This window comes from Alligator sinensis, unplaced genomic scaffold (genome assembly GCF_000455745.1).
Source record: "Alligator sinensis unplaced genomic scaffold, ASM45574v1 scaffold656_1, whole genome shotgun sequence".
Lineage (NCBI taxonomy): Eukaryota > Metazoa > Chordata > Crocodylia > Alligatoridae > Alligator > Alligator sinensis.
Window position 1 is genome coordinate 944,413 of NW_005842333.1, and position 21,970 is coordinate 966,382.

The 21,970-nt window shown below is 44.4% G+C and overlaps 1 protein-coding gene across 1 annotated transcript in view; it reads left to right on the forward strand.

Moving 5' to 3' along the window:
* Positions 1-18,061, forward strand: part of POLR1A (RNA polymerase I subunit A) — a 64,245-nt gene extending 46,184 nt beyond the window's left edge. Inside the window, exons 25-34 of the mRNA XM_006028651.2 lie at positions 679-846; positions 2,658-2,793; positions 4,009-4,166; positions 5,193-5,322; positions 5,810-5,926; positions 7,451-7,738; positions 8,760-8,960; positions 9,704-9,821; positions 10,695-10,859; positions 17,075-18,061. Coding sequence (XP_006028713.1) covers positions 679-846; positions 2,658-2,793; positions 4,009-4,166; positions 5,193-5,322; positions 5,810-5,926; positions 7,451-7,738; positions 8,760-8,960; positions 9,704-9,821; positions 10,695-10,859; positions 17,075-17,175 — 1,582 coding nt within the window. The 3' untranslated portion in view covers positions 17,176-18,061. The remainder of the gene's footprint in view (positions 1-678; positions 847-2,657; positions 2,794-4,008; positions 4,167-5,192; positions 5,323-5,809; positions 5,927-7,450; positions 7,739-8,759; positions 8,961-9,703; positions 9,822-10,694; positions 10,860-17,074) is intronic.
* The last annotated feature ends 3,909 nt before the right edge of the window (positions 18,062-21,970 follow it).

Genomic DNA, 21,970 nt, shown 5'->3' on the forward strand with positions numbered 1-21,970 from the left:
CCCCAGGGACCCCCCAGCCCCACCTGCATGGGCAAGCTCAAGGCTGGGTTTGCCATGGAAACCAGCCTCAGCTACACTGGCAGCATGTGTGGGAGAGCCTGCATGGCAGGGAGCTGCTCCAGAGCTGCTGGGATCCTGCAAGGGGCAGCTTGCTCGAGCCAGGGCAGAGCTGCGATCTGTAGCCTGCACACTCCAGGCAGAGGCATGCAGGCAGGGGATCATGGCTCTGCCCCGGCTCCACACCAGGCTGTCACTATTGCAAGGAGCCGGGGCAGAGGCCTGATCCCCTGCTTGCATGCCCCTGCCTGGAGCATGCAGGCTACAGATCGCGGCTTTCCCTGGCTCGAGCAAGCTGCCCCATCGCAAGATCCCAGCAGCTCTGGAGCAGCCCCCTGCCCTGCTTTGCCATGTGCCCTGCCAGCAGGGCTGGGGCTGGTCTCCATGGCAACCCCAGCCTTGAGCTTTTCCACACAGCTGGGTTTGAAGTCTCTATGGAGACCAGCCCCAGCCATGTGCAGGGGAGCCTGGGAAATGGAGTTCGCTGCTGACCAGATCTGGCCCGAGGGCCGGACATTGCCCATCCCTGTTCAGAGCAGAGCAGTGCCTCAATCTTGTATTGAGTTCGTGTTCTGCTTTGAGCTAACCCTTTGTGTGTCATCATCCCTGATCTTTCTTTAGACTGAAGAACTTGCTGTATTTAAAGTGGCAGCGATCCCTGTGTGACCCAGGAGAAGCTGTGGGCCTACTTGCTGCTCAAAGCATTGGGGAGCCTTCTACACAGATGACTCTGAACACCTTTCATTTTGCTGGCAGAGGTGAAATGAATGTCACGCTGGGTATCCCGAGGTAAGAAACATATATACTCAAAGGGGCTATTAACTCACTTGACAGTTATAATACCCATTAATATCACTGGAAATTGCACGTCTAAACTGAAAGCAGAGTAATCCTTCAGGGGTTACCTGATGCCTGGTTATGGAAAAGCAGGAGTTTTTAAATGTAATTTAAGCAAAGATTCTTCAGGCCATTTATCTCTTTACTTGAGATAAATGGCCTTGGGGTGTGGGGGTGTCTCCTAATCTCAGATGAAATATGGTGATAGCCTAGTTATTTGGTATTTAGTCAGTATGGTATTTTGACATGATTTCATGCCTTTGTCCAGCTGAAAGGTATAGATCCAGGTCAGCAACCCTTGGCACACTTGCCATTAGTGGCATGTGTAGACATTTTTCCCAGCAAAGTAAATTATTAATTTTTTTTTTTTAAGTTGCTGGGGTGCCGAATGCTGGGCAGGGTCTGGGCAGCATGGGGGAAGGCGCTGTGGGCAAGCCAGCCTGGTTGGGCCGTTAGGAAGGCAGGGGCTGGGTGGGAAGTGGGGGCTGCCCCGGGGCTCTGCGGGCTCGAGCTGTGGTGGGCATGCAGGTGTGGGTGCCTAGCGGCACCCATGGTGGAGCCTGGCCCAGCCCCCGCAGTTCCATAGGGATGGGCTGCAGCCACCCTGTGCGCGAGGGGATGCTGCCTGCCTGGGGCAGGATGCCAGGCTTGGGGGTGCTTCTCTCTCCAGGATCAGCTTCCCTGCACACAGGGCATAGTGCAAGCAGGACAGAGCTGTCCCTGGTGCAAGGGCCTGGCTGTGGGAACCTGCTGGACCCTGGGAACAGCTATCACGTCTGCCCCAACCTGCCCGGGCCCCAGCCTTGCCCACCCATAGCTCCCCTCAAGGGGCCAGGGCCGGGACTGGCACTGGACAGAGCTGCTGCACTGAAGGCTCCCAGCCAGCTTGGCCCTGAGCACTGGCTGCAGTGGCTGTTCCCAGAGCTTGGGGAACAGTCTGTGGCTGCGGCTCCCACTCGCACTGTACCCGACACGCACAGAGGCCAAGCAGGGAGCCCTCTGAGCCCAGAGCCCTGCCCCAGCCAGGCAACACACCTTCATGGGCAGGGTGGTTGTGCCCCATCCCCGTGGAGCTGCGCAGGGCGGCTAGGCTCCACCTCCGGTGCTGCTGCGTCCCACCACTGTGGCTTGAGTCTGCGGAGCCCTGGGGCAGCCCCCGCTCCCTGCCTGACCCCCGCTGTCCTCCGGCTGCAGCCTTCCCAAGGGCCTGGGCAGGCCAGCTTGCCTGCGGTGACTCCTTGGTGCCTCCTGCTTCTCTCTCCCTCTCTTCCCCCTCATCACAGCATGCTTAACAAGAAAAAATAAATTCACAAGTACAGGTATATGAAGTTTTATTTATTGTCACCAGGTTTACAATTTTTAGAAAACCTGGTATTTACTGTTTAAAAAAAAAAGCAACATTTATGATTATTAACTGTATTAAATATGCAGTTCATTCTGCCATGTAGCCCCCTCAGTTTTGTTTTTGTGGCGTGCCAGCACTTTGGCACCTTACAAGGTAGACATTATGATTTTTTTGGCACTCCGGCCAAAAAACATTGCCTGCCCCTGGTGTAGGTAATGTGTCCTGTATTTAGTTGATGGAGACCTGAAGATGAAACCCAAACTGGACAGATAAAGTACATGTCATGGCTTTTAAATGCATCCTGATTAGGAGGAACCTGTACAGAGACTTTCATGCAACTTCTATGAAATGAGTTATATGCCTGTTTGGTTGTATGATGAATTTATAGCTTAATTTGCAACTATTTTTTCTCTTAAAGGTTACGAGAGATCCTCATGGTAGCCAGTGCAAACATTAAAACACCAATGATGAGTGTGCCTGTGCTCAATACTAAGAAAGCTCAAAAGAGGGTGAAAAGACTTAAGAAACAGCTTACAAGAGTGTACCTAGCTGATGTAAGTCTCCATTATGTATATTCTTTGACTTTCCAGCCTTTTCACCTTTTTTAAAAGATCACATCTGCTGATATCAGGCTGAGATTAGCCACTGAACTTCTCTTGTATCCTTGAGTGAGCTTGAGACGGGATGAATGCCTAGAAATTGATGTTTGGAGTCTGAGGTCCTTTCATGACTTATTCCTTATGAATTTATAGTTGGGGAATTATGCAAGATGCAAGGATTTTTTGGTATATCTTTTATTGGACTGGCTGTATCGTTGGGATAAAGTTAGACAAGCTTTTGATTACAAAGCATTTTTATTTAGGTCTGAGGAGACCTAAAGAGACACCATCTCAAGAGAGAGATAAAAAAAGCACACCCAAAATCCTTGCCTCCCACTTATCTCTGAATAATTAGAGCATTGAAAAGGGCTTTTGCTTTAACTATGTCTATATAAGGCATATTAGTTTGAATAAGAGCTTTGTCGTAGCTAAAAGGCTGGCTTACGGCTAGAAGGAAAGGGTAAGGGTTTATAGCAGTGTATCAATGATGAGGGAGAGGTGCAAGATCTCTGAAGCAGCCTGCCTTAACCTTGCCACCAGTTCATTTAGTGAATCTCCAGATTTTGAGATTCCTTTCATATCTTCATCCTTTAGGAAATGAGTTAATCTTATTTGTGTTTGACATGTATTTTAGGGACTAGTTGTTTTTCTAAGGGCTTTCCTAAGCTCCTAGGGTTTGCTTTGCTGGGAAGGAGGGAAGTGTGTAGCACCTGGGAGAATATGGAGCCTGATTATTAAAATCTGATCTCTTTTTTTATATCACCTTCTTCCACCTGGTTCCTGTGCGGTGTTGCATGTCCTGCCTTCTGACCGAGGAAGGAGGAAAGCCAAGTGTAGCTATGTGCTGAGCGGCTTGACCTGTTCAGTGACCCTTACAAACTGTCCATCCATTGGGAGGTGTGGGGGGGGGGGCCTTCTGTGAGTCATCAGAGGGAACAGGGAAGATGATCAAGTTTTTTTTCTCAAAGGATACCAGTGCTTATGCTCATCACTGGGGCTAAGTGAGCTACAGGAAATGATGTACCACGGTAGTAGTTCCCTGCATGCTTGTGTAGGGTAGGAAGCATTAGCACAGGGTGTATATGCAACTCCTGTGTCTCCTATGAAATGAAACCCTGGGGAGGGGTTGAAATGCGTCAGGTCTTGGGACTGAACTCACTCCTGTTCTAGGTCTTGCAGAACATTGAAATTGAGGAGTCTCTGTGCATAGAGGGCAGACAGAGCAAGCATCGTCGCTACCGAATCAGATTTCACTTCCTGCCACGTGAAAGCTATCGGGAGGAGAAGTGTCTGAAGCCAAGGGATATCTTACACTTCATGGAGACCCGGTGAGTCCATTTTGAAATCCCTTCAGGGCTCAGTCTTCAGACTCTGTAAGAAGAGTGAATGATGAGTCATCCTGGTCTGCTCTCCACTGCTGCTCATGACTCCTAGTTTGATGCAGTCATAAAAGGGTTGTTGCTGTGAACATCCATGCAGCTTTTCACAGGCAGTTGAAAGGATTTAAGGAGGAATGGCTGATGAGATCTGCAGACTTGTCACAATACCTAGTTACAGGCTGTATCAAAATTTCCCCCTCTTCTTCACTGACATCTCCAAAGAACAGTCTGCATCATCAACTCACCTTGGCACGGTTTGTGTTGGCTGTTGCCAACAGAATCCTTGAGTTGTAAAGTATCTCATGACTCTGTCCAAATATGAACTTTGTCCAGTTGATGATACTCTGGGATAGGCTGTTTTTTCAGTAGTTGTTTTCAGATCTGTGTGGCTAACAGCACATTGTTTTGTCAATGAGACTCACCCCTTTCATCACCCCTTTCATAGATTTCACATATGTAGTGAAAAAACCCCCAAAGGGAACCACGCCACATTTATTTTTGAAAGCTGCTTTTGTTTTGCCTGAGGATGAAGGCTTCATCCTCAGTTCTGCATTCTTTGCTCTTTTCTCAGTCTGTTAGTTCGGACTGAGGTCACTTTCTTTAAAATTCTTGTGTGCGCTCACTGTAAAAAAATGTGACTATGATAATAAGTTGATAGCACTGAAGGTCTCTCTTCTGCCACTTCTCTGTTTACAGCACTGTTTTTACTGAGGGCTGAGCTAATTGATTAAAGTTTTGGACAGGTAGCTGTCTATAAATAATTGAAACAATGCCAGCCTTATGTTTTAAAGAGGAGTAGGGCGAATGGCTGAATAATTTGTCCCATCCTAAAAGTCCTATTAAATCCACTGAGAAATTTGTCCTCCCTTTCTGAATTTTACTGGCTTTCTGAACAGAACATGTGCATCTTTGGGTTTCCTGGAACACAGTTGTGATACTGCAGAGGTAGAGGTTTTGCATTCCATTATCTTCCAGGTTATTTAAAATCATGCTTGAAACAGTTAAAAGGAAGAGTACAAAGATGGCATCTTTCACTGCAGTCAACACTCGGAAGGTGACTCAGAGGGATCTAGATAGAGATGATGGAGCAACCCAAGCAAACCAGGTAGGAAGAAATGAGGCAGGTGCTTGGAAAATGCATTTTACGGGGCGGGGATTCAATCCTCTTGTACCTTTTAAGGATCAGATTTTTCAAAAGAGCTCAGCATGTTGTTACATTTTAATAATTACACTACCATTTGCCACGTGGAGTGTTATAAGTATCCATATACCACATAAACAGTGTGCTCTGTGTCCCTATAATTACTTTCTAAAGATTCTTCTACAGCAGGTTTACTGCCGGGGTCTGGGTTAGACCCAGACTACCCAGTATGACCTTCCCTGAGAGCAGAGTCTAGCATGGAAATGAAAAGTAAAGTGTGGAAGATCCTACTTTGCTGAACTCCATATACTTCAGGATTCTGCTCACTGAAAATGTCTCATTGTCTTGAGTTCCAGCGCTGGTTGCTCTCGCCCTGCTTTTAGAATGAGGCATTGCCCAGGACAAGAATTGAAATACAGCCTTGACAGTCTTATTTGTACTGGTTCCCTAGGTACAGGATGATAACGAAGCTGAGGCTGAGGAAGAAGGGAGGCCTGTGGATGGTGAAGCTGAAGAAGGGGATGCTGATGCTACAGATGCAAAGCAGAAGGAAAAGCAGGAAGAAGAGGTAATGAGTTTGGGGTAAATTTGGAGGGCTGCTGAGTACCTGGAACACCCTGGTCCTTGCAAAAGCTGGTCAGGGGCTTCCATCAAAACAAACTGCCTGATAAAAATGGGAAAGAAACTGCACACTTGTGTTTCTGTTTCCTCTTCCACTTCATGTCTGGCTGGGAGTGCAAGTGCTCACTGTGAGAATTGGTCCATTGGGCCTGCCTTGCCCAGCATCAATGATTAATTGCACTTTGGTCAGTCTAGTCACCAACTTTGGGGCAGTTGGGATCTGCATGATAGACAGATCCCCACCACCTCCCACCCACTGTGTGGGCAGCCTAGCTCCCACCTGTTCTCAGCACCTTGTCATGTGTGCAACCCATTCTCCTTCCTCCTCCCTCCTCTCCCCCAGCCCGCCTAGCTGGGTTGCCTGTACTCCCTTTTTTTGCTGCACATACACCTCAGGCACTCCAGCCCCATCCTGGTCACTAGGGCTGGAGCAGCTGTGGGGAGACAAATGAAAGGAGAGCAGGAGCCCACGGGCCGCATGCTAACCCTTTGAGTGTCGCTTGCAGCTCATGGGGAGAGAGACTAAGATTGGAACATGCTGACAAATAAGGGGGAGAGAGACTAAGATTGAAAAGGACCTGAAAGATCATCTAGTCTAATTCTTTGTACAGCTGCGGGATGCAAAAAATTGCTAAACTCCCTAGGCATCCCCTGGCATGGGTGCTGGAGTGTGACATGCAAAGGCATTTTGCATGTTGAGACAGGTGGTGGGATAGGGGCCGGGACTTCACTGCTACAACACGGATTGGGCCCCTTGCGGCTCCCCTGCTGTCTGTCCCTGGCAACTCAACATCTTACAAATCGAGATTGCAGGTGTTTTGGGCACTCAGCCCAAAAATGTTGCTGACCCATGGTCTAGTCTATTCTCTGATGATTCAGGAATGAGGCTTCTGGTGGGCAGGTTTTATTCTCTCTGTATTTCAGCCAAAAATTAACTTTCAGAATTCTGTCTTATTGCTTTTACTTATCCTGCTACAGCACTAAGTACACTTGCTCCTGGGTGATTTGTACTGAATGTTCTGTACGACAGATTATATGATTTTAAAAAGTGGGTGGCCACCATTTTAGCACAAGGGTGAGCAGTTAAAATATAGGGAGTTCCTTTAGCATCTATCATCAAAACGCTGGACTCTTCCCCAGGATCCTTGAGGAAACAGCCACCTTTTGCCTGGTTGTGTTATGATGTGTTATTTATGCAGCCTGAAGTTTAACTTGGAACATGTTGACAAATCCTTTCGTAACTGCAAAGGAATTGAAACTAAAATAAATCTGTTGTATCACCAGCTTTTTTAAAAATAAGTAAACAAGCATTTTTCAGTGAGTTAAAAGTGAGAAAGGTTACACGAACCTGTCAGGGAGTTCATTTCCACAGTGAGGAATTTGGGGGAATAAAACTGCATACCAAGGAGCTTTGAAGACGTTTGCATTTGGTTGAGGTTATAAGTACGAGCTTGTGTTTTTTTTTCTGCAGGTTGATTATGAGAGTGAGGAAGAGGTGAATGAGGAAAATGGTGATGAAAATTCAGAAGATGAAGAAGGCCCCTCGCTTGATGATAAAAGGACTGAGGAGTCTGAAGAAGGTTCAAATGTATTATACCATGAGGAGGATTCTCAATTTTCTTCCTCTAGTTCCCTGTCTAAGAAAGAGAAAACACCCACACAAAATGCATCGGTAGAGCTAAGAGTCAGTTCTGTAGTAAGCAGTCATCCCTCCATAGAGAATTACGTATACGATGTTGAAAATGAGCTCTGGTGTGAGGTAAGAGGCTGGTGATGGGAAATATTTTGTGTGAAGATTATAAAATGACAGTGCAGAGCTTCCATAATAAATAGTCTTCCTAAGCGAAATGGTGCCGTTTTTATATCAGCATCCCCTTATAAACTATGCAGATGTGACACCTATTGCAGCTCAAGGATGTAAGCAAACTTTCTGCCACAGAATTTTAAATTCTTGGAGACTTTGGGACTTCCTAAAGGTGACTGACCAAGTTTTCATTCTTAATTGCACCTTTTGAATTAATAGGCAGCTCTCTAGCTGCTTGACCATATGAGGTGAAAAGGCAAATATGCCACGGCAAACTATCTGAATGCGCAGTGCAGGAGGACAAGAAATTGGGAAGCACTAGGTTTGTATATGTGCAAAAAGGGAATCCTGCGTAATCCTCCAAAGAACAAAGTAGGATGCATGTTGATTGAGTTGGGAGGAGAGCTAGCTGAATTTTTTTCTTTCCACAAATAGTGAATTTGCCAGAAACTGAAGCTTCATGGGGACAGAAACTATGAATTTGGGGACTCAGTTGATCTGAAAAAGATGCAAGGAGGTACATTTCAGGAATTCCAAAGTATCTCAATTATGACATTTTCCAGAGGATGTTTTGGCACTTTTTAAAAAAAAATCAACCTAGGATGTTAAGGGTTGACTAACCTCCAAAAACATTCCCCAGAATATCTTGTTTCTGGACAAATGAAATGTTTCTTATTAGCCAGAAATGAAACATTATGATTTTGTTGTACCAAAAAGGAAAAAAAAAAAGCGTATTTGTTCAACTTGAACTGCATTTCCTTCCAATTTGGTTTGGATTGGATTGTTTCTTTTTTATACTGTTTTTTTGGAAGTGGTATGAAGATCTGTACGTTTCTTAACATATGGAGATTAAGATAAATATATTTGATTCTAGTGACTTTTTACCTTGAGAAAAAATGCCCTGGTGGTTGAAGCAAATGCTAAGTCTTCTTGCCTTCTCACAGTCAGCCTAATGTTGTCCTGGTTTCTTTCCTAGGTTTCACTGAAGCTTCCTCTGACAAAGGCATACTTTGATCTCTCCTCCTTCCTGGAGTCACTCATGCAAAATACAGTTGTCCATGAGACAAAGGGGATCACGCGATGTTTCTTAAATGAAAGCACCAACAAGAAAGGAGAGAGAGAGCTTATTTTGAACACTGAAGGAATAAACCTCTCCGAACTGTTTAAATATTCTGATGTATGTATTGTTATCCTCGAGACTTCAATGGTGTAATGTTTGATAGAGGAAAATAGTGGGAGGTGGGAAACTTTTCCTTTCTTGGCCCCCTATGCATATTCAGTTGGAGCTGGGCACCTGTCAGCCCTTTTGAGCCTTGAGCTAGTTCAAAATGTTTGCGCGGTGCCTTTCTCAAGTGTACGTTGTCATGTTCCTGTCACTTCAGATGGGCTTTTGTGCAGAAACATGGAGTATCATCTTACGAAGATAATGGCAGATAAATCCACACCATGCTTGTAACTGTTTCTGCAGATGTTATTTGAGGGAGTTCTTCCATGTAAATGAATTTCAGTAGTTACAGATGAATAGATCTGTTATGCCATCCAGGCCTTCTCTCCACAAGTACAGGGTTGTTTCAGATAGCATATTCTGTAGTGCTTTGTCTCAGAATTTTAAAGGGCCCGTACATGATTCCACATTTCAGTGGGTCTCATAGTTGGGATCTTCCCCTCTTTTCTTGCTTAATTTCAGTTCCTTATTCCTGCTGATATAAATGACGCTGCGGTCAGTTGCCTTGGGTATAGGATCACTTACACATTCTTCCCTACAGTTAATGCTGTGCCAGATTTTATTAACTTCAGCTGATTTACGTTGGGGCTGTTTGAGCTAAAGCAGGAAACAAAGGAACATTATCTTTGTTTAGGGGACGTGGGAAAGTACACAACTATAGTGCTAACTTACTTAAACTGGTTTTGTGCCTCCAGGTTTTGGACTTAAGCAGGCTTTATTCCAATGACATTCATGCAATGGCTAAAACTTACGGAATCGAGGCTGCCCTGAGGGTGATTGAAAAGGAAATTAAAGATGTATTTGCCGTGTATGGTAAGATGCTTTTTTTTAGATCAACTGTTGTTTGGTTTCATGGTTCATTCGATTTTCATCAAGATGGAAAAATGTACACAGTATTATCTTAAATAGCTTAAAAAAGAGCAGTATACAAGACCAAAAGGCACAAGCCACAGTACTGTATCATGTGTAAGAGTAGAGATACAATACTGTATTAAATTGAGTTTAAAGAGAGACCATGTCTTACTATGCACTACAGCCAGTGAAAAGATGAAATGCCACATTTTGGATTGCTGGCTGGTGAATACCGTTGCAGTCACTGTTCACCAAGATTCCCATTTCTAGTACTGCTGGACTTTCTTTATAGATGTCAGAGCTGATGAGTATCTGGTAGAGGCTGTGAGCAAGTTTCATCACATTGCACAAATGCTGGGTTGTACATCTACAGCCATAAAGTCTGCAAGTTCCCCTGCAGGTCCAGAAAGGTCTGAATTAGCAAAGCCAAATTGACTCCAGTGCCCAATTTACCATGTGAGGTGCAAAGGGGTTCAACACTGGAGGAGATGGACTTGAAATGAGTTCTCAGATTCTGGCTGAACAAAGATGATGCAGAGATTACTGTTTGTTTTCAAATATACTCCTACTCCAAAAGACTTGGCGCACATAGTAAAAGTCATGCATAACTGAAGCTTTATTGACATTTTAGTTTCTCTGTTAAGATGAGGTCTTGCAGCCTTGATTTTGCAGAGATTGGGTTTTGTCAGTATGGAAAGGAACAAGCATGACTTTTGCTAGTGACCTTACCTGTATCAGACCACATTGATTAGACTCTAGGGGTTTACCTTGCTGATGGATCTTTTGGGTCTTAGCCTCTTCATGCTCTAATGATCCCTCTTCCTGTGTTGTCAGGTATCGTGGTGAACCCCCGGCACCTTTCTCTTGTGGCAGATTACATGTGTTTTGAAGGTGTTTATAAAGCACTGAATCGCTATGGAATACAGTCCAGCTCCTCACCACTGCAGCAGATGACATTTGAAACCAGCTACAAATTCTTAAAGGAAGCAACAATGATGGGTAAATGGTTTTATTTGATTTACAGGTCTGGTGCATCTGCTTGACTTCGATTCTTATAACTCTTTTATAGTGTGAGGTGTATAATTGTTTTTAAAAGCTTTAATGGCTCGCACTTTTTAATGAAGCCCTTGTGAAGCTGGCATTCTGTATACATACATATGTGTATATAGATAGATATAGCTATATAGAGAGATGCATATATCTTAAGCATTCATGGGCTGAAGCTCATAAGGGCACCTTATAGACAAATGAAAGGAACTTTTATATATATCTATATATAGAGGTCTTTAAATTAGGTGCCATGGAGGGTGATGATCAAAACCCTCCATTGACAGAGCACACAGTCTACAGGGGAAAGGACTTGAAGAAGCAACTTAAATCTAGGAAAGGGCCAGAAATCTACATCACTGCAACAAGTGGTGCAAAAGGGAAACGAGTAGGTCAAAGTGCAAAATATGTCCGATGCATGTATACATATACAAGAAGTGTGGGGAATAAGCAAGATGAGCTGGAAGCTGAAGCCGGTGAAAAGGGCTGTAAACTGATTGCTGTTACAGAGAATTGGTGGTACAGCTCTTACAAATGGAATGTCAACATCAAGGGTTACACTTTGTTTCAGGATAGGGTTGGGAGAAAAGGTTACAGTGTTGTCTTGTATGTCAAAAATGCATACCCTTGCTTCCTGGTTCAGGAGGAAGATAACAGCAAAACAGAATGCATTTGGGTGAAGATGAAAGATGCAGCACAGATATAATGGTGGGGATTTATCATAGGCCATCAAATAAGGAAGTGGGCATGCATGAGGCTCACTTCAAGCAGGTGCCAAATCTATCCAAAAGTTATGGGATGGTATTGATGGGAGACTTCAGTTTTCCAGGCATCTGCTGGAAGAAAAAAGCAGCCAAACATAAAATGTCAAGCCAGTTCCTGTCTTGTGTGGAGGACAACTTTCTGTTCCAGAAAGTGGAGGGTACAACTAGGGGATCATCTCTTTTGAATCTTGTCTTGAGCAACAGGACAGAACTGGTGGAAGATGTGAAGGTGTTCAGTAACTTGTGAGGAAACAATCGTGATATGATAGAATTCCGGATCTTGAGATAGGGAGAGCATGAGGTCAGCAAAATTAGGATGCTAGGTTTCAAAAAAGTGAATTTCATTTGACTCAAGGAGTTAATAGACATGATGTTGTAGAAGAGTAGACTGAAGGCTAAAGGCACCCAGGAGGGCTGGGAGCTTTTAAAGGGGCACAGTATTGGAAGCCCAACAAGAAACTGTTCTGACACAATGGAGGCACACAAAGAATGGCAAGAGACCAATGTGGCTTCACAAGGAGCTTCTAAAACACCTCAAATACAGGGAATGAGAGAATGGGCAGGTCACCAAGGACGCATATCAGGAAATAGCAAGAATTGCAGGGGCAAAATCAGGAAGGCAAAGAAGCAGCTGCACCTGGCAAAGGAGGTTAAGGACAACAAGAAGGAGTTCTGTAAGTCTGTTGGGCAGAAAAGTAGGACCAAGGAAGGTGTGGGTCCTCTGTTAACAAATCTGGGGGAACTCCTAATCAAAGATGCAAAGAAGGCAGATCTGCTGAGCAGCTGCTCAGCCTTCACAAAAAAAAATTAAGCTGTAGTCATGCACCTAATAAGGATTATTTGGATAAGGAAGGGGACATGTTGAGAGAGGAGATTTAAAAAAAAAAAAAAAAAAAAAGACCGTCAGAGAGCTTTTGTTGGGTCTGAACGAATTTAAGTCAGCAGGGTCAGATGAACTGCATCTCAGAGCCCTTGGCAATAATCTTCATGAAGTCGTGGGAGACAGGTCAGACACCAACACAGTGCTCTTCTTTTAAAAAAAGCAAAAGGGGGGACCAGGGGAGCTACAGACTGGTTAGTCTCACTTCAGTACCTGGGAAGTTACTGGGGCATATCCTAAGGAAGGCCGTTTGCAAGCATCTGGAGGAGGAAAGACTCCTACATAAGTAGCCAACATGGATTTTTTGAAAAGCAAGTTATGTCAAACAAACTTGATCTCTTTCTTTATCAAAGTAACTGCTTGGGTGGATGGAGGGAATGCTGTGGATATAGTGTATCTGGACTTCAGCAAGGCTTATGATAAGGTCCCACATAACCTTCTCTTAAACAAATTGGAGAAATGTGGCCTGGATATAACTACTACAAGGTGAACAGATAACCACAAGCAAAGGGTAATTATTAACAGGTCCATACCAAAATGGCAGGAGGTTTTGAGTAGAATTCCACAGGAGTCTGTCATGGGCCCAGTGCTATTCAACGTATTCATAATTTGGATGCTGGCATAAAAAGCTTCTTGAACAAGTTTGCAGACAACGCAAGGCTGGAAAGGACTGCAAACATGTTGGAGGATACGAGCACAATTCAGAAGGATATTGACAGATTGGAAAGTTGGGCTAGAGCCAACAAGATGAATTTTAATGTGGACAAATGCAAGGTACCACAGCTTGGGAGGAATATCAAAAACACATATACACAATGGGTGACACCTGGCTGGATGGCAATGCTGTGGAAGAGGATTTGGAAGCCTTGGTAGATCACAGACTTGGTATGAGTCTGCAGTGTGATGCAGCCACACAAAAGGTGAAGATGGCTTTGGGAGGCATCAGCAGAAGTATTGGGTGCAAGACATGGGAGGTGATAGTGCCTCTCTACATGGCACTGGTTAGGTCTCATCTGAAGTAGTGTGTGGAGTTCTGGGATCCACATTTTAAAAAGGACATGGAAAAGTTAAGTGAGGGTCCAAAGGCAGGCAACAAAGACGATTAGGTGCTTGGAAAACAAGTCATATAAAAAAAGCTGAATTAGCAGCTTGCAAAAAGGCACTTCAGAGGGGACATGATGGCAGTCTTCAGATACTTGAAGGGCTGCCATAAAGAAGAGGGAAAGCACCTTTTCTTCTTTGCTACAGAGAGGAGAGCATGGGGCAATGGCTTGAAGTTGCAGCAAAGTAAGTTTAGAGTGGATATCCAGAAAAACTTCTTCATTGTGAGAATTGTGAGGCAGTGGAATAGACTGACTGCCTCGGGAAGTTGTGGACTCTCCATCACTGGAGGTGTTCAAGAAGAGGTCAGACAGGATTGGCTGGGGATGATCTAGCCATAGCGATGCCTATGTTATACTATGGGTATTTCCCATGCATATGGGCTTTGCCCATTGCCTGTGCTGCCCTCTCTTTTCCCCTCCCCCCATGTGCTCTATTTGCTACGTGTGTCAGGGTGTTTTTAAGGCTCCCGCAGAGGGGTTTGGTGTTAGGTACAGTCAAGTCTGGGGACTTCAACTGGGGTGTACCAATATCCCTGCTGGGACCAATGAATCAGAGGGTCTTGGCTCGAGAGACCTGCCCCTCTACTCAGGGTTAGACCGATTGCTGTATTTGGGGTCAGGAATTAATTTTATCCCATAGTCAGATTGGTACAGAATGTGAGGGTTTTTGCCCTCTTTTATATTGGGAGCGTAGCCCTCTACCGAGGATCTTTTGAGCATATATTGACAGCATTTCAGAGAAGCAGGATGTTGGCTGCCATGGTTCACCTGCTTTACCTGTGGCAGGTTAGGGTGTTAGGTCTGTGTTGTGCCAGGGCTGAGGGTAGTCTTATGTAGAGTTTTAGGTGATGGTTTTTATGGAATGGTTTTGATAGGGATGATCCTGCCTCTGGCAGAGAGTTGAACTAGATGACCTCTGTAGGTCCCGTCCTGCCCTACTTTGATTCTATGTATCTAGGGTATCTATTTATATATCTATATCTACCTTGATTAGATAGATGTATATAGATATCTATGTAACTAGCTATAACTAATATACTATAGCTATAAATATACTGTGGTTTGTCTATAAGGTGCATATCTATCCTATCTTCTGCCTTAAAAGGCTCCAGGTAAATTGGGATGTCTAGTTCTAATAAGGCTCTGCCAGCTGAAATCAAGCCAATGCCCACGTGATGTATTTTATGAGGTCTGTGAAATTTGGGGGGGACCAGATAAGCTTCCTCTATATGCAATTGAAGATTGAGTCTTTCATCTTGGTTGTACACAGCATTACAATTCTCATCCAGACCTTTCTCACATGTCTATATTGTAATCTCCTCCCCTTTGACCTGGATTGCAGTAGTCCTGCATTCAAATAGTTTCAGAATTTGATTGGGATGGTTCTGTTTGTGCACCTCTTCACTATTTTTTCATTCACAGCTGCAAACGCAAGCTGCATGTTGAGATATCTGGTTAAGGCCCTTAGGAGTTTGGTCTCTCCTGTCTAGCTGTTCTGTCTCATTGCTCTTAGTCAGACCTTCATTTTGCCAGCATTCAACACATGTCAGTCAGCTCCTCTCTCAGGCTCTTCTTCGCTGTTTTCCACGCTACCCCGGGTGGACAGAAGAAACTCCCCAACTCAGTTTCTTTAGCCACAGCCTTAATTGCCTTCTGCCCTAGCACAAACGCTCCTAACACTGAATCATCTTTCTTGACAGTGTATTGTTGCTTTCCAAGCTGAATTTTTTTTTTCAAAGTGCTTATGCCTCTTAACAGTTGCCTGTCTAGCGTGAACATGTAAAAGGGCTAAATGTTTGCAAAAGGGGGTTACATTGAAAAGACGAGTCTGTATTTACATTTTATTACAGTTGGATTTAGAAAGGAGTCAAGGTTCCTGCCAAGGGAAACTTAATCTTGTTTATTCATGGTATTACCTGTGTAAAGACGGGAAATGCTGAGAGACAAAAGGGCGCTAGGGATCATTTAAAAAGCTCTACTATGGTTAGGAGTGAAGAGAAGTAGAGAGACTTAGCAGCAGCATCAAGAAGGAAATTGGAACCATAAATTGGATTTGTGGTTTCTAAATCTAATTTGTTTTAATGCAGCTGAAAACTGGACAATCTCTTAATGACTTGGTTGAAATCCAAGAAGACTGCACAATGTATGGCATAAGCAGACACTGCAGAGGTGCCATCTCACTGTCATGGGTAATTGGAAGGACCTGAGTGACTTCCAAGCCTGCTGTACCCTTTATGCCCTCAGTAGGGTTGGCACAGAGACCCCTAGGACATGGGTGTGGTTTCAACAGACATAGCTGGCCAAAAGAATCCAATTCTGAATGCACAGAGCACATGCACTTTAGAAATTAGGTCTGTGCAAACAATTGCTTGAAGAACAGCTCTGCTTTGTTAGCCTCACATGAGCCAATGGAATGGTTATGACCATCTTGCGTAATAATCTAACAAAGGGTCATTATTTTTCACTGATAAATATCAGAGGCAGCTCTTGTACAGATGTCGATGAGATCAGAACACCAGGCATCATGCACTGTTCCTAGCACTTTCAATATTCCTCAACTAAGTATAGAAAGTTACATGTATTTCACGTAACTCTTTCTTTCTTATAGAATGAAAGATGCACCAGAGTTTACTGCAAGCTCAAACACATTTTATATGCGTCCATAGGAACAGCAGTGAACATTACTTATCGCAGAATTCAGCTTGTCAAATGAAGTGTGGACAAAGAACAGCCTGCCTGCCTGTAAAGCCAAAAAGAAAAATATAATTAATGAAAGCAAAACGATGGTCTGGTGTATAATTGTGGAGAACTTAGACTTATGTGGCACTGTTCTGCTATGATAGAGAGCCACCAAATCAAAGGCATTTGATGTCTTTCCTGTGAAAAGTGCTTTTCAAATCTAGCCAAGAAATGAAAAATCCACCTCAACTGGATTTATTCTCCAAAAGAGAAGGGTCTTCACAGGAAGGTGCTTCTATTTTCATCTGGCTTCTGTCCATCCTTTAACTTTTTTTTTTTTTTTATCTTGTAGGAAGCCTGAATTAATGCTCACTTTAAGAATCCTTTGTGGATTATCTTTTCATGCCAGTTGCAAAGGGGGCAGTTAAGCTGATTATAAAAACTCTGGGCCAGTATACCTTCACTAGTGGTATTCTGACTCCAGGAGTCCCTTCACTGGAGACAGCTAAGTCCTGCTGTAACAGAGGCAAAGTCCAAAGAGAATGAAACCTACAGTCTTTGTGATGCATTTAATTTGAACAGCAGGTGGTACACAGCAGGTGGCATTGTCTTTGTGAGGTGCCATGTCTGACCTGGTTCTTCTGCTTTAAGCAAAGTAAATGTCTAGCTTATTAGCATCTTTTTAAATAGAAACTTCTGTTAGACCTGTCCTAATCTGATTTGTGTTGAATTCTGATTTAGGTGCCCACGATGAACTGAGATCTCCTTCTGCTTGCCTTGTGGTTGGAAAAGTTGTCAAAGGAGGGACTGGTTTGTTTGACCTCAAGCAACCTCTTACATAGAGTTTGGCCTCTTCATTTTAAAGGATTTATATTTAAACATGTTTTATCATAGTTGTCTTTGTGGCCTTTGCTGAATGTCAAGACAATGAAAGTTTGCCCAAGTCCTCTGACTGTGCAGTGTGGCAGTGTGGAGGAATTGTATATAGTTATATGCAGTTCATTTTTCCTCCTCAGCTGGGTTGGTAACCTTAATGTATGACACAGTTCAGCTCTAAAATGTTTGTACCTAAAAGTCTCCTCTGTTTAGGAACAATCAAAAAGAAAATATTGATGTATGCCAAAGAGAAAAGAACAAAAGAGTGTGCATCTTATTCGGAGCCAGGGATAATATTTGCCACACAAGTCAAAGGAGAGCCTGCTCACCTACTTATCCTATTTTGGTGGGATAAATTATAGCTTGTGTGGTATCTCCAGGTTGTTTTGATAGCTCTGTCCCCTGGAAGTTTTACCTAACATTATTTGAATTGACTCTGGGATAGATCTGCAAGTGTTCCTAGGCAGTACAGTGTTAACCTGGAATTAAGCTTCCTTCCTAGAGGCACATGTTATTCTTTTATTGCGTTTGTATGATACTTTCATAATTGTTTAAAGATTTATAGGCACCTTTTCCTCTCCTGCTTTCCCCTCACATTAAGAAGAAAGTGTCTGCGACGCAGCAGATTTTCTGGCTAGTGTCCAGGATTGTCCCCAGCAGAAAAGACCTCTGTTCAACATAACATTTCTTTTTCAATTACAATTTCTCTGTGCAACAGATGCAAAATGAACTTCTGTCAATGCAGCTATACAAAGGGGTATGTAAGAATTTTGTAAAGCAGAGTTTAAATTTCTATTTTGGTTTAACATTTGTTCTGAATAAGGAAGAATCTATAATAAATTATATCAAGACTGATGCTGGGGGGAAAAAAACCCCGTGTGTGGTTGTCCTATTTTGTGGAAGGTGGAAATTCTAACATTATAGGAGATTTTATCTCCTAGCAGACTGATGCAGGAAGGCTGGCCTGCCTGACACCAAGTGCCACATTACCAGTGGACATGTGCTTTCATTTATGTGATTTTTATTTATGGATGGGGTGTGTGATATTTGCCTGGATTTGGATTCTTCCTGAAGTGACCTGAATTTATTTGGAACTTGCACGATGCAGAATGTGTGATAACCCCATAGGCTGCAGCTGGCTTTCAGATATTATTTGCGGGTACTGCTCTGCTAATGCAGGACTGTCAGTACTAGCTTGAGCAATTCGGTATGAGCTGATTTTTAGTGGGCCAGCACTACAAAGGGTTAGAGCATGAAAGTAACTAGGATTCTGCAGTCCTTTCCTGTGTCCTCTTGACCCGTTTCCTTCCTCCCCCTCTTGGCCTTTGGTCTCAACTCTGCAGACTCAGCATTCAGAGGCAATGTAATGTGAATCGTTCTGAAGCCTGGTAAATCTGCTAGTTCAGCAAGCCTCCTCTTTTTTTTTTATATATATACCTCATAAGAAAGGTCTCATGGACTGCTCTGCCCTCCTAGCATACACACTACATGTCTCTCAAAATGTTTAATTATGTAAATAACCAGGAAACAGTGCAAGTGCTACCATTTCAGAATCCACACAAGCAAACAAACCGAGTAGCGGCTGTTTTGATCTCAGCCTATAATTAAACCTGCACTGCACAACTCTGCTTTTGCTAAAAAACACCAGCAGAAAGCGCACACAGCACTTTAATGAGGGGGTAGCCTCTCTCATCCTTATTCTGTCCTGCAGGCATCTCCTGGTTGCTCCTGAATATGATTCTCCCACACAGAGTCTTGGAAAAGTGATCCATCCAAGTGTTTATAGGACTTTCACAGTAAAGTATCTAGAGCTTTTGGCTTATGCCCATGTGCTGGAAGAATGAACCGGTTTGACCTGAAGTTGTGGACCAGCATGGAGTTATAGTAAACTTGTAGCAATGAAGACTTGCAAGTATAATTCTCTTTAGCTCCAGGTGTTATCAGAGATTTTATTCACACTTTACATGGAGGAATTTGAACTCACAAATACTAGATGTGAACATGAACTTATTCTCCCATCAGCCCTGTGTTGCCTAAGGAAGTCTGGAACAACAGTGTGGATGCTCTTTTGCCTGCTTGGTGCTTCCACTTAAAGGTCCCAAGATTGTTCATCAGAGCTCTACCTCCCTACATCCATAAGGCATGGCAGCCAGACCACATGCTGTGCCACAATAATGTGCGTATTATCTTCTGCTTGATCTGGAATGAGTCCGTTTTTTAAACACAAAAGCAATAACCCTTCTCATTCTTTAAAGAAAATAAAACATCAAAACTAGAGGTGCACTGATACATTGGACCCATATCGTATCGGCACCATGTAAAGAAAATTGACATCAGCAATAGGCTTTCTTGGTGGATGTGGCCAATAAATGTCATGTGCATGGGTGTAGCTGCAGCATGTACACAACCAGGAATGCAGCCTGGCAGCTTGGAGAGCAGCATCTGGCTGGTAAGTCCGTTGAGGGAGGGAGCAGCAGACCAAGGACCCTGCAGTGAGGCAGGGTGTGGGGCTGGGGCAGGGGCAGGTACTGCACGGCTGGGCATGGGACGGAGCTGCAATTTGTCCGGGGGGTGGCTCCCACTGCTGCCTGCACCCTGGGAGGGCATGGGGGGGGTGTGCTCCCCAGATTTGTATGCTGGGTGAAGGCGGGCTGCCAGGCCGTTCCTGGTAGTGGGGCTGGGCTTTGCTGGGCGGGTGGTGGCAGCGCTTGGAGCGGGAGCTATGACAAATTTTGGGGCGGGTGGATTCCCCCCCCCCCCTATCACCCCCCCCCCCCCCCCCCGGGCCACCCCCTGCCCCCCCGCCCCAAGCATAGCCCGGCCCAGCTCTCTGCTGGGAAGAGCTCAGCACTGGCCCTAGCTCACACAGGCAGCCTGCTTTTGTTCCGTGCTCAGATCCGGGGGGCACATTCCCCCCACACCCTCTCAGGGTGCATGCAGCAATGGGAGTCACCCTGCTCCCCCCCTGCCATGTTCCTGCCCCAGTGCCAGCCTCACTCCCTCCCTCACAGCAGGGACTCCTATCTGTATCCTCCCGCCTCCCCCCAACAACAGACTTACCAGCTGGATCCTGCTCTCCAGGCTGCTGGGCTTCGTATCAGCACTCGGATCAGTATTGGCCCAAAAAATCTCTTATCAGTGCACCCCTAACCAAAACAGTTGTATAGGGTGTGGGGGTGTTAGTAGGTTGGGAAATAAATTTTTTAAAAGTCTCATTTGTTTAATTTTGATGATTCTTGAGAGAGCCCTCTTGAGGAAATCCGATATGGCTCATTCTGCCTCACCCAGCCTCCCTTTTGTAGTCGGGATCATCCATTGATTTAAGGCAGGGGTATCAAACACGCAGCCTATGGGCTTTTTGCTAGGATGGTGGGTAGGCTGGCTGCAGAGGAGCCACTCGCCCACATTTTTTCTCTGCTACATAGGCATAGGTATGTGCCAGTGTTCAAGAAATTCATCCTCATTTGTAATGTACTAAAGACTGATGAGAAAGCTACCGGTTATGGTAATTACTAATGAGAGGAGCTTCAGAATTGTCTCTCTTTTTGTGCTCCAAAAATACTAGGTACACATTAAATAACTATGCAGATCAGAATGAATGTGATGGTACTCGGTCCATGAGGAGTTTGTCAGGCAGGTAGAATTTCCCTTCCTGACCCTGGGCTTTATGTCCAGATGGCATCAGTTACACTGATGTAGTGTTATGCTTCCTAGATGGGAGATAAGCAAATAGGATGGAAATTACACTGAGCTGCAGAAGGCTTCTGTCCCTTTTCACACAGCAGGTATCTCCATCCCAATCTCCTGCCTACCTGGTGTAGAGAGTGCCTTTCTAGATCCTTTTTCCTGACCATAAATATCTCCTGCAAAACACTTCTTGCTTTTTCCAGGTGTCCTCCCTTTCTCCAGGTGGTTTCCCTGTACAGTATACTGTGAAGCCTGCTGGCCTTTAGGTGATCTTCAAACTATCATTGGTTTACCTTTCATCAAACCCATCACCTGAGACAGCTACTAGTCACAGAGGGGCTAAACCTGCCTTCATTAGAGGGCCATTCCATGCTGGGATACAGGCACATAAGACCATTTGTTTGAGGACAAGAAACCAGGGGGGAAGGAGCTAGAGCAGATGGGGATGGGTTGAGGTTGGTCAGTAGGAAGAGCTGGAGTGCCAGTTTGGCAGGTGGGGAGAGAAGCGTGGAAGGAAGAGGTGATCAGGCTAGCAGGAAGATAAATATCTCAAACTGTCAGGTTTGACCTAGAAACCACTACACAAAGCCCAAGCAAAAGTCTCTGTTATGTAACTAATGCCCATCTGCAATGATAAGGAAGAGACAGTCTTAGATAAAGGAGGCTTGAAAACAAAAGCAGAATCAGAGGACTAGGGCAAAGAGCTGATTTAAATATTAAGATTCACACCCCTAGGTGGGGAGAAAGTATGCTAATGAAACATACATGTATGGAAATGAGATACATAGCTAAAACACAGGTATAGAGACATGCTCAGTAAAGAACTCCTTGCGTCACTCCCTTATAACCAATTAGCAAACAAGAATGCTTATGAAGGTCCAATACCCCTGTATAAAAGATGCTTAGAATTAAAAATCTGTGTGCTTGTTACGTGAAATTATTCCGCTTGCACCTTGTATTGCTAGCAATAAATCTTTATACTTTCACCCCTGGTATCTTTATTGGCTTTTGCATACCGGGCACGATCCCAGACTTGAGCTGAGGCCTAACAGTTTTTGGCGACCCAGATGGGAC